Source organism: Punica granatum, chromosome 1, assembly GCF_007655135.1.
Source record: "Punica granatum isolate Tunisia-2019 chromosome 1, ASM765513v2, whole genome shotgun sequence".
Lineage (NCBI taxonomy): Eukaryota > Viridiplantae > Streptophyta > Magnoliopsida > Myrtales > Lythraceae > Punica > Punica granatum.
The window spans coordinates 3,169,200-3,182,518 of record NC_045127.1 but is presented as its reverse complement, the minus strand read 5'-3'; the positions used below and the strand labels follow the sequence as shown (position 1 = coordinate 3,182,518).

The 13,319-nt window shown below is 38.9% G+C and overlaps 1 protein-coding gene across 1 annotated transcript; it reads left to right on the top strand.

Annotated features, from left to right (window-relative positions):
• Positions 1 to 309: 309 nt before the first annotated feature.
• Positions 310 to 3,989, top strand: LOC116211106 (BES1/BZR1 homolog protein 4-like). Its single transcript, XM_031545333.1, has 3 exons — positions 310 to 1,265; positions 2,617 to 3,381; positions 3,469 to 3,989. Exons 1-3 carry the CDS (start codon positions 1,050 to 1,052, stop codon positions 3,490 to 3,492), a joined length of 1,005 nt encoding a protein of 334 aa, XP_031401193.1. The 5' UTR covers positions 310 to 1,049; the 3' UTR covers positions 3,493 to 3,989.
• Positions 3,990 to 13,319: the final 9,330 nt, after the last annotated feature.

The window sequence follows — 13,319 nt, the reverse complement described above, 5'->3', positions numbered from 1 at the left end:
GATTCTTCCGTCTACTTATTTCACTGTGATGGCCATACGGGTCGAATTACTTTGTCAAGCGATTTCATTTCATTCCATCTCGATTCGGTTTCTCATTTCTTTTTCCCCCGCAACAAAACTGAGCCTTGAAGAATTTTCTGATCGCGTGTGTGGTGATGTGATGTCATTCATGAACTGGTGCAGACATGGGCCCAAACTTGGTCTATGAGAGCCCAAAGTGTTAATGGGCCAGGACCAGGCCCAATGTCTCAGCCCAGAAGAGCATCTGAATTCTGAAGCTCGAGTCCTACTTCTCCTTTGACTGATTCTTTTCCTTTTCCCTGCTGGTTTCTCTTTTCCAGTTCATTCATTCACACATGCTCCCCACCTTCTTCATTCTCCGATTCCGGTCACAAGCCATTTCCGGTATCCTGAAACCGTTTTCCGGCCATATCTGGGATCAAGCTCCAATCTATGACCGCCGGAGATCTGCTGCAAAGGCACTAGCATAGCCTCTCTCTGTCTCTTTCTCCCCAGTTGGAGCTGCTCCTCTATATCGCAGCTGTCTCGTGTGTGCATCATAGAGCTAAAAGTTGACTGGAGCTGAGCTTCTTTTTCTTCTCTCCGTGTCATCTCTTCTGCAATCAGTGTCTTCGAGCTGCGTTGATCAGCTCGAGCTCCAGTTCTGTGAAGTCTGCAGTGAACCCTGTCGTTTGATCAGCTGGATCCGTGATTCTATCTTCAGTTTCTGTCCGATTCGAATCTGGTGTTCTTCGGCGAGGTTCCGAAGCTCAGTTAAGGTTTTCTGGGCAGATCTTGGGCTGTTGGAGGTCTCCGATTTGGTCTTGATTTCACACCGATCAGCTCAGAGCTGACAAAGGATTGTGTTGGAGAGTCTTGCGACAGCTCCCTGCTTCGCTCCAGAGAAAAAGCTGCACATTCTATTGGCTCTGTTTGGAGAGAAAGATACCGGTCAACGTTGCTTTTTTGACTCTGACCCCCTTCGATTTATCGGAGATCTCGAAAGCCTTCATTTTGATTTCTGAGCGTGGAGGGAAGGGAGAGAAGGGATGACGTCGGGAACGCGGATGCCGACATGGAAGGAGAGGGAGAACAACAAGCGGAGGGAGCGGAGGCGGAGAGCCATAGCAGCGAAGATATTCGCGGGGCTGAGGGCGTACGGTAACTACAAGCTCCCCAAGCACTGTGACAACAATGAAGTCCTCAAGGCTCTCTGTAACGAGGCTGGTTGGATCGTCGAACCTGATGGGACGACTTACCGCAAGGTACTGAACCTACTTCCTATAGCCTCTTAAATCGAATGAATTCGATTAGTATGTTGCTCTTGCAAGTTATATGCCTAAAGACTTTGGATGAAGTTTCAATTTTGCTTCTTTGCTCTATATTGAGCTATGCCGATGCTGATAGCGTCCATATATTGCTGCATGCTAGTTTGCTCGACCTAGGGTTGGAATTGTAAGCGGCAGATGGAAGGAGATGAGATGGGCGGGTTCGGTTTTTTTTTTTTTTTTTATTATGGGTTGCATTTTGAGTTAATTTTCTGAAAACTGACCAGGCTTCTTTGGAGGGGTACTGATGGCGTTGCTGAAATGCATTCACTTACTGTAGGCGAAGCTTATTATATTAGACGAATGGATTCATCTTTGTAGTCACTCAAATTGAGGATCAAGAATCTTTCAATGTTTGTTTAGTCGTCCATAGCGGTTAATGCTTTTACATCGAAACATTAGTTTCTTCTGGAGAGTGGAGAGAGGACATGATTTGGGTGAGAAGCTCTTCTTTTGCCGGGGCAACCTTTGCTTTATTTAGTTCCAGCAGGGAAGCTCCTGCTGCTTATGCAAGTCTCAGATGTTTGATTAGAATAAGGGTTTTTGCTTTTGGTCTCTTTGTGACAATTTCTGAACGCTAACTTTTCTCGTCTTCGCAGGACTATATCAATTAAGCCATCTTTTAGCTTGTCTAGGGATAAACAGAGTTGTTCCTCTTGTTAGATGCATGTATATCAAAGTCACCAAAGACCACACTGAAAAGACCATCCTCACATGGATTTCCTTGATAATGTTATAAATACATGTGACAACATAGCTCTTATTTGAAGTTTCTATAGTTGGGTTGTAGATACTTTTCTAGGCAAATTAGGAGAGGGGATGGAAATTGAATCAGAAGTGTTACGAAACTAGGCTGGGATTCCTACCACTGGGCTAACCTTATTTCATGTATATTGAATTATCATCTGAAGAACATCTTAACTTGACTGTGGCTCTTTCCTTTTACTGTTCATGCAATATGGTGGTTGGGATTGCGAAGCAGGATGGGAGATGGTTGTTTTGCTATGTCTTCGAGCAGTATAGATGGTCTTGTCTCATGTGGTATGTTCCCATAGATCATTAGGAATTGGGGTGAATGTCTTAAGGCATATGAATGGCAGTAGAGGCCCCAAAAAAAAAAAGCCAAGACAATACTCTGAAACCACAGCTTGGGTTTGACCAACTTCAGTTTTTGGGGTTTCCATCAATTTAGCTCTGAGTATCTTTAACAACTGAGCTAAAACCGAGCATTGTCCTTTGCCTCTTTCATATAAGTCTTTAATTCATTGCTTAATTTGTTTCCTTACAGGGATGCAAGCCCACAGAGCGCAATGATATGGCGGGGGGGTCAGCTACAGTGAGCCCATGCTCGTCTTACCACCCAACCTCCTTTTCCTACAACCCAAGCCCAGGTTCCTCGTCCTTCCCGAGTCCAATTTCATCCTCATATGCTGCCAATGGCCAACAAGTGGATGGAAATTCCCTCATCCCATGGCTCAAGAACCTCTCCTCTGCTTCTTCCTCTGCTTCCTCCTCCAAGTACCCTCAATTCTATTTGCCCGGTGGCTCTATCAGTGCTCCTGTAACACCTCCTCTTAGCTCTCCCAGCTGTCAGAGCCCGCGGGCTATGCCCAACTGGGAAGATCAGTCTTCTCGCTTACCCTGGGGAGGGAAGAACAATCCCTTCCTTCCTTCTTCCACTCCTCCAAGTCCAGGCCGTCAGATTCTTCCTGATCCCGAATGGTTAGCAGGGCTTCGAATCCCCCAAGCAGGATCCACTTCTCCCACCTTCAGCCTTGTCTCATCCAACCCATTCGTGTCCGGAGGAGAAACCACTATGGCTGCTGGTAGTGGGTCCCGTGTTTGGACACCAGGGCAGAGTGGGACATGTTCTCCTGCCATCAGGGCAGGTTTTGATCAAACTGCGGATATCCCTATTTCTCAGGTGATGTCAGACGAGTTTGCATTTGGAAACAACAAAACTGGGCTGGTGAAGCCATGGGAAGGCGAGAGAATCCACGAAGAATCTGCATCAGATGACCTGGAGCTCACTCTTGGCAGCTCAAAGACCAAGTTTAGAGCCTTGCAGAACTGTTTTTAAGTCTTCCTTTTGTTACTTTTGACTCCCATTTACTCAAGCTGAACATTGAACTTCTTGCAGGTGATGTTTGAGCATTCTGGATAGGAATTCCACCCCTTGCTAATGCAAAATTACGGAAGGGCAGGGGCTCGAGGTGAGCATTAATGATGCTATGGTTATATTTCCCCTTTTTTTCTATTCTCGTTCTTCTACTTTCTTTTTTTTCCTCGAGTAGTAGGATTCATTGTTTAAGGCGTAAAGGCTAGTTTCACCGCCATGTCGCCTGTATTATTTCTCTTATATATTGACATAGAGTTTTAGATCCTCGTGAACAAACCAGGAAAAAAGTACTGGTTGGATGCCTGTCAATTCTTTCTCTATCGGGCACAACAAGATGTGTAGGCCTTCTGTAAAATTTTGATAGTTTAAGCTGTTCAAGTTGCTATTTATTTCCTTTGGAGATCAATGACTCTTCTTTGCCCATACGATGTCGGAATGTTAGTTTGGAACTTTTCTTGTTGTTATTGTGCTCTTTGGAGGTGAATACTTACTTGCTGATGCAAAGTGGATTAGTGGAATTTCTTTGTTTTAAGTTACCTGTACATGTAGCTAATCTTCCTCGAGCAGATACAGTTTAACGGATCTGATGCTTAATGTTAGCTTGCTCAATTTATACTCACCTAAGATAAGATTTTGCTACCACTATCGGCTTGTCCCTATGATAGGATGGTAACCTTTGTGTCGGTAGGAAGTCCATAGTCGTGCCTTTCCTTTCCAACGTTGGCCCAATTTTTTGGGTGAAATTTCGACATTGGTTCTTCATGGTGCTATGTTATACAACGGTATTTTCTCTTGCACGCGAGAACAAACATACGATAAAGCTTCTTTATCTGACATGTTCGATCTATGCTCCGTCAGTTTTATCTATATTGTATGTTCCGGATAAGTCGGACCGATTTTCAGATGAAGGAGAAGCAGATATAGGCCTACAACACAGCGAAACAACTAATAAGTAAAGTTCCAACCAACTTCAAGACATGATTGATGTATGAAAGTTCATTAAAATAATGAAGCTGCTGCTTTCATCACATTGTATTTTGAAAAACCCAAAGAACATTCTCCTTGTAAACGTCAGATAAGCCCAAGAAATCATCCAATGTTACTGGGGAAACATTATCGATACCGTCCAGCGATGTCTTTTCTTTTATTTTTTTTTCCTTTTTTAGCTTTACTGTTTTGGTGGGGTACGTAGCAATTGAACACTTACTGTAGTTCGAAAGTTCGGCTCCTACTAGCCCATTGCCATGATGGATTCCGTGGGCCATATCTACGAGAAACTTATGTGCTTATATTTAATGGATATATCAAATGGTATTATGTCTCAAATCAAAAATAATTTAACGTGTCAGTACATGTAAGACATGATGTTGTTTAATAAGGAAATAAATTTTTTTGTTTAAATTTGTGATAATATACTACGTCATATATATATATATATATATATATCACCACTAGATTTGTAGTTATATTACGTCACCACTAGCTTTGTAGTTAGATGGTTAAAATAAGAGAATTAGTGAAGACCGATCCTCAACTCAATCGCTGAAAACTACAGCGTTTTATGCCGATCTGGGGTTGGTTTAAGTCATAAGCGAGTTTGAATATCATTTTTCTATTCTGAACATTCCCTTTAGATGGTAAAAGCTGGAGAACATATTGTCTTGTCGGGATTTGTTGTTCGAGAACTTCTCTGAAATTGTAAAAACAGATCGATATTCCTCGACTTCCTATACTGGGGAATACCAAGGTATAAAGGACGAAATCGAAGGAGAATTTTGTATATTCCAAGGTTAATTAGTAGAGAATTCCATCCATACGATTTTGAGCAAATGGACAAACCACAAAGCTATTGTAAAATGTAAATTGTATTCTCTATGACACATTTGATACTTTTCAGTTAAGTGTTTAATACTTTTAATAATCGTGATTAGTACAAGTATTTTTTATTTCTACTTTCAATTTAAGTATTTAGTATTACGGTTGACGTGTTTAGTATTTTCTATAATCCATCAAAACTAGTAAAAGTATTAAACACTTAAATTGAAATACAAAACATTTATTACCAAATGTGTAATCGTAACTCGATTTCATATCAGAATTTCCTCACTAATTAATATTGCTTTTAACAGGCTACTTGACTAATTATAAAAAAGAACATATTATTAAAAAATTTATTTTATGGCCAAACTTTTAAAAAAAGGGAAAAAAAGAAAAAAAAGAAAAACTTACAAGGCCTTATCAATTGATGGCCATTATAAAATTTTCTTAATAAAAACAATAATATAGCAATAATATAATTCTATTCTAAATAGAGTTCGAAATCATTTACTTAATATTTATTTACTATTACTTAGTGGGTTGCGATTGCAACGAAATAAGTACATATATATATATAGAGAGAGAGAGAGAAAATTTTAGGATGATAATAAGTCTTAACTTGAGATGATATCATAGCTTAGCTTATGTATGAGACCTGTTGTCCTGAAAGCTCAATTCCCAAGTTAGATAATTCCTCTGCTCAGATTCAGATTGAGCTTCTAGAAAGAAAGACCAGTCGCTCACACAAATACTAAAGATAAGCCGCTTGAGGTCTCGTGTTCGAGTTCGGTGAATGTAAAAAAAGGAATCCGGCCACTTCCCAAGCAAATATAATTGACTATAAGAGTCCCAAACTACTTGATCTGCTCAGTTGACATTCCAATAGCAGCGCTGCCTCGCTCTCAGGATTTATTACTGGCCGATCCACCTAACCCGGGAAAGTAGCAGCTTCTGCGAACTAAGCAAGACTGCTGACGGAGTGTACATACTGAGTTTGACAGGAGATTTCAATAACCGGTAGTTCAGCGGACACAAAGAGAAAGGAAAATCTCCATTTTAGATTGCATGATACTTTTACTTATTGATGGTTTTGCATTGTCGTGGTAGGCTTTCACTAGAGGGGATCAGTTTGATTGATAAGCCACTCGATCAGGTATGTTAGTACGTAAGCGATGCTGTGATTTCCGTTTACTCAACGTCATGATAACGTTTAGCAGTTTTACAAACTTCCGGCCCAGTACTGAACGATGCATGTATTATTATCACTTGCGTAGGTCCTGAGGGACGACAAGGCAGGTGCGCTGATCACAATGAATCAGGTGAGGTGCTATTTTAGATTGTTTCCTGCATAACACAAATGAATTTCTTCGGGAAAAAGTTTCCCAGTATATGTAGGACTTGCGCCGGTTCTTATTCTTGTGAATGAACTTCCGAAGGGCAAATTCTTGTCGAATGGGATGGATGTGAATTATATGAGGTGCTGCAACAGAGAGTGGGCGCTTGTATGTACATTTAAAGCTTCCATATATAATTATTTCATTAATTAAATTCTATTCTATTCGCTTGTTACTGTTCATCTATAAGCTGATTAAAAGAAAATGTTAATTATATTGTAATTGGACAGGGATATTTGCTAATGTTTCAAAGGCTTGTTGGGAAGTCGTTGACATTCTGCCTCCCGACAATAGCAGTAATCAGGTGGACTTTCTGATGAAGCCCTTAATTATTTTGCTGTAAAGATCCTCTTGCAATGTGTGTTCTTCCGTTCGGTTTGCCGGGGGGGAAGGAAAGGTTGCTCTTGATTATGAGGAAGTGCAGTGTAGTGACACTGACTCGTCTCAAAACTAGCCCGAGTTCAATTCCCATCACGATATGTTATATTAAACCCAGTAGATGCTGAGTGTGGCTCGAATTCTCACCCAAGACTTGAAGGCAATAGGAAAGACCTAGGCTATGGATAGTCGATTGTAGCACTGCAAATAGCCTGCTCAATTTGAATAGGCTGAAGAGGATAGAAGCGACATAAAATCGACCGTGGTAAGTCGCACAATTGACTGCAGAAAGCAGCAGAATTTATGAGCGAGATCTAACATATCAGAATGAGATTTGGCTAGTTTTGTATTTCCTTGCTCGGTTGATTTCTTTCCTTTATGGGATTTATTTTCCCTGATTCTTTTCTTCTTGTACAAGATTACGTAAGGGGTGAGTGTATAGGAGAGATTATTCATCAAGGGAGAACATTGTAATTGGGGTATCGGGAAAACACTTTGTACTCCACGACTTCGTCGCCCATAGTAAAAGAAGAACCAGCAAAGCCTCCTTTGCCCGTGGACGTACGGCTGGCACACTACTTGCCCGAACCACGTACGCGAGTGCGCAAGCTTCTCTTCCCTTATCTCCTTTCAGTTGTTTCGTCGAGGTTATTGTGAGTTAGATCCCTTTCGATCCTTACAAATCGATATCAGCCAACATCGATCCCAACAGTAGAGCTTCTAAGAATGACCTGAAAATTAACCATTTGTCGCAGAGGACATGCAGTTGGAGCTGGTTGTGTATTCGCGCTTGCTCATGATTATAGGCTTATGATCTCCAACCGCGGCTATATCTTCACGAATGAGGCAAACATATATTTATACATCTAGTGTGGAGATGATCACTCGATTCCTCGAATTCATTTCAGCACTCTTATGTGCATGATCTGAATTTCCATCTAGCGATCCTGTTTATTAAGAATGCTGATTTCCCCCCCTATATATCTGGTCCATCTGGGAATGTCATTAGTGCCTGGTATCACATCCATTCTCCGTGTGAAGTTGCCCGTATCAACTTTCCAGGAAGCAATACTCACAGGGTTCTCAACTTCGACACATTCGATAGTAGCATTTTTACTTTCTTTTTTATCACGAAAAACAGCGAGGATGTATTGTTGAAACTATGAGTGCTGGTTTTCTGCAGGAAAATGTATGATGGTGAAGGTGCTGTAGAAGCTGGTCTAGTTCAAACTACATGTCCTAATGGAACAGTTCTTCTCCAAGAAGGGATAAATAAAGGTTAATCGCCAATGCCCCTTACATGTCGTCCTACGATTTGATAATTTGACGTTGGATAGTGGTTCGGGTTATCCGAGAAACCGAGTCGAAAATAATGTAATGTTGTCGGGATTATCAGCGCATAGAGTTCGAGTTTGACATTGCTTTTCCTTTTTCGAATTGCTGTGTGGTGTTAAAGCCTTGGAATACAAAGCTAGGAATTGGAAGAGGGACATCTACCACGCATTGAAGATGAGAGGCCGCTCTGTTCTGCTCCTCGTACACTCTGTTACTAATCGTCTTAGTTAGAACGGCTCCAAACTACTGTACCAAGGCTAGCCCGGGTCCGCTTGAAATCTTTGAATTCACGAGAGTAATAATTAAGGTTAATTTCATATCATTGAATTGAATTGCAGATGGAGATGTTCAAGGCGACATTGCAGGAGCTTGAAAATGGAGGGATTGGGGATGCAAGAATGTGAAACATAGTAATCCAAATTTGTAAATAAGTCTAGCAAAGTTTTGATTATTCAGTACATGTGTTATAGGGAAGCCGAAAATCCAAGGTTCGGTTGTGGTATTTGTATAAAAAATTCTCATTTGGAACTACATGGAGGTCATCTACAAACCAAATATTTGAACTAATAAGTTGTTGGACTCAAGTCTCGTATAAATTTGTGGTTTCTTTCTCAATTTTTCCGTGTGGGACAACATATCTCAACAGTATGCAATTGTAAACAAGTCTTATCCGATCAATGTGCTGTGTGAATTAAAATGGGATTGGGAACAATTATGAGATAATCCAAGAACAAAGGTTCAGAAAATATATTGTTACCGAGAAGCGTACGCTAAAAAGCAAAGAGGTAATCAGACGGTTTCGGGGTGGAAGGCTTCCTCGGAATCATAGAAAATCCTCCCGAAGATCGGGTCCATTTATAATCGATCATTTTCAGTGGGCCTAAATACGAAGTCAATGAAGTCAATATTCGCAAATACATACAGAAATACGAAGTCAATGAAGTCAATATTCACCATATATAGATGTACATAAATATGAAGTCAATAATGATTTTTAATTGCTTCTTCTGGCAATGCTCAAGGTCAGATAACAACTAATTATTAGCATTTTCAGCAGTGGCAAAAAAAAAAAAAGAAGGCATTTACGGCATAGATTTATTAATTATTTGAACTGAATCATTATATATATATATATATAATTTAAATTCCTCCCATAAAAACTCTTCATTCGATTAATGAGGAATTTGTATTCGGGATTTTTAAGGGTGCGTCCTGTATATCATCTATATAAAGGGCAAGTTTCCTTCCGTGCAAGAGAATAAAGAACGTACCCTTTGAGCATGTTATGTATTGTATTCGTGAATATTTTGTTAATTCTTTTTCTTTCTTTACATTTAAACTAAAATTTGTATTATGCAGTTAGAACTTGCGAATTAATTAATTGACGACGGTGGACAGCAAATAGAGCTCTCGTTGATAATCTTGCCAAGATCGGTATATATTCTTGTCGTTTCTTAAACTCGTAAGCAGTAGGTCTCAAGCATGTCATCGTTCATATCCTAGCAAAAGTAATTTAAATTTAATTACTTATATTTGGTTGAAAGTCTTACACTTTAGTGAAGGTTCCTCGAACTCTACTTTTATTTTCCTCTTCAGTCGGGGTTATCTCAACATTAAAGTCAAATTCAATGCTATCATCACCATCTTCTGGATGTACAGTCGCCTGAAAAGTAAAAATAAAATAAAATAAAATAACAAAGAAAATCCGAGAACTCAACCGGTGCATTCTTTCTGTTAATGATTACTATGTGCATTCAAGAATTTTGTATGTAAACTCAATGAAATTCGATTGTTCCTTTTCTCACTCATTCGACTATCGATGGAAGTGTATGGTCAATATATGAAAGAATTAATAAGATATATATAGATTATGCGTACCTTCCATCTAGCAAGATTGGTGAGAAAAGCAATGGCAGTATGGCATCGAGGGCATGCACACCGCTCCCAGTAAAGCTTAACAGGATCATCCATATCGACCAAGAACAACCTCCCCATAACTCTGAACTTAATTCCGTTGAGTTCGAGAACAGAACTCGATCTTGAGCGTGTAAAATGTACTGTTCACTTGGGACAATTTAGACTCCGTAGTCATACATATATATATATATATATATATATATATTATGTATGTATATACGCGTGGAAATAGTTATAAGGGCCCTGGAAATAGCCCAAGAAGCCATTTAGCCACCCGGCAGTTATTAACCGCCACAAACAGAGAGGAGAGAGACAGTTAAAACCGTTGTTTTCTTTTTCCCATTTCCCGCTCTTTTTCCAAGAACTCCAAATATAATTTCTTTCTGCAAATTGACACTCTCTCGTTTCCCTTTTGCCCTTACACGTCGTCCTACGATTTCCTTTGATAATTTTATGTTGGATAGTGGTTCGGGTTATCCGAGAAACCCAGTCGAAAATAATGTAGTGTTGTCGGGATTATCAGCACATAGCATTTGAGTTTGACATTGCTTTTCCTTTTCCGAATTGCTGGGTGGTGTTAAAACGTTGGAGTAAGCTAGGAATTGGAAGAGGTACATCTGCCATGCATTGAAGGTAAGAGGCCTTTCTCTTCTCCTCTTCGAACATTCTGTTACTATTCGTTCGTATCGTCTCAGTCGGAACGACTCCAAACCACTGTACCAGGGCTAGCCGGGTCCTCCTTCAGAACTTTCATTTCATGGAGAGCAGTAACAAACATTAGTTCCATATCGTTGAATTGAAATTGCAGATGGAGATGTTCAAGGCAACATTGCAGGAGCTTGAAAATGGAGGGATTGGGTACGCAAGAATGTGAAACATATTACACAAATTTGTAAACAAGTCTAGCAAAGTTTAAATTATTCATAAAATTATCAGACGGTTTTGGGGCGGAAGGCTTCCGTTCAATCATAGAATTGGGTCCATTATAATCGATCACTCTGCAGGGGGCATAAACACCATATATAGATATACATAAATACGAAGTCAATATATAATTATGCTTCTTCTGGCAATGCTCAGAGGTCCATATAACAACTAATAATTAGCATTTTCAGCACAGATTTATTAATTATTTGAACTGGATTTTTAATTACTGTCGGAAAGTCTTAGTCGACGGTGCTGCTCCAAGTTGTCATTTAGTTATGGGTAATAAGATCTAATACACGTATACTCACAGAAAAAAAAGTATTAAGTATATATATATATATATATCGATCGGAAAGCAAATCAAAATTTTTAATTTCATTTACTTGCATAAACTATACTATATTTACTGTTTCCAAGAGGAAGCTAATATAAGAATTGGTAGGCAGCATGCGATAAATGCAATAACAAAACGAAATTAAGATTTAATCACTTATGACCTGCGCGTTGTGCGGATATATGTAAGAAATTAACAATATTTAATTTTTTTAACATTTATGGAGCAGAAACTCTCTACGGTTGTATTCCACGTACTCTCCATACAAAGAGCGGGCCCTGAGAATTTGGATTGGAACAGCCGCTGGGGCCGTACTGTGCAACCTACGGCAACGGCTGTTACCACATTCTTGGTTTTCCCTTCATTTTCCGCATCTTATTGTTTTATTATTTCTTTAATTTGGTGTCGTATAACAAGTAAAACTTCCCGATTAAGGATCTATGATTCATATGGTAATTAATTCAATTAGTTTATGAGCTGGAAATGATATTAATTATAAGCTTATTATGGATATGGGCCCATTAGAATATAGGGGGGAAGAAGAAGAAAAAAATAGAGAGAATTGAGGCAACTAATCTGCATGACTTGACGGAGAATTAATACCTTGATTAATATAGAGTTGACTTCCACTTCAAGTCATTACCAGCAAACAAGATCTGTCTAGACTGTTAACTATTAATTAACACCACATGACATGCATACACACACCTTCACGGTTAATTAATTTCAATGCTTTTAAAAACCACAAAAAAAAATAAAAAAATTCAGTGCCTTTAAAAAACTACGCAGCTTAGCCGAGCCGGTTGGTCCGATATTCAGCCCAGTTCGAGGAGAATGCCTTATAAATAGCCTCTTCCCGATAAAAAAAAGTAGGTGCAGTGGCACTCACTCTCAATCTAGAACCAATTCGATTATCATCAATAAAATTCTTTATCAAGAAAAAAATTAACTTTGTCTCATGATTAATTTACATCCACCGAAAAAAAGGTGAAAAATAAAAGTATTTTTTTCGTTTTTTATTACAAGAGATGTACATAAATCTAGTACAATAAATTATAAATCCTCTATCTAATTAAGTGAGGCGGTTAATCTTACAACAAGAATCAAACCTGTAAACTTTCGGCTGACAAGCGAGGACATTTGCACTACTCTCTCTTTCAAAACAAAAATATTTCTTTCGTTAAGGAAACGGAGCAAAATCCCAAAAAAAGGAATTAGCTAATACAATAGTAGGGTATGACGACCTCAGAAATATCGTCCAACAGTAAAGATATGCAATTCCAAAGACATACGGATATGCAAACAAAAATATTTTTGTTCCACACAGAAGTGGAAAAAGAAAAATAAAAGAAGAAGTTGTGATCCAAGAAATGAAAATGATTGCCATATTTGTCATGTGGAGATTATAAGGGGCCGTTTGGATTCAGAGTTAAAGTTACTTTGATTTTGATTTTGATTTTGATTTTGATTTTGATTTTGATTGTGGAAAATGACAAATGAGATGTGATTATAAATTTGACTTGGAAAGCGTGTGTTTTTGTTGTGTAGTGTGTTGAGTTAAAGTTAAAGTTAAAGTTAAAATTTTTGAATTGGGAAATGTATATTTTTATTGTGTAATGTATTGAGTTAAAGTTAAAGTTAAAAGTTAAAATCATTGAACTTGGAATCCAAATGGGGCCTGATACTTTTGTTGATAAGAACATTAGAATATGATCACGTTCTTCCCTGTACATCTCGAAGCAAAGCAGTCTCCCGTACGTAGCACACAA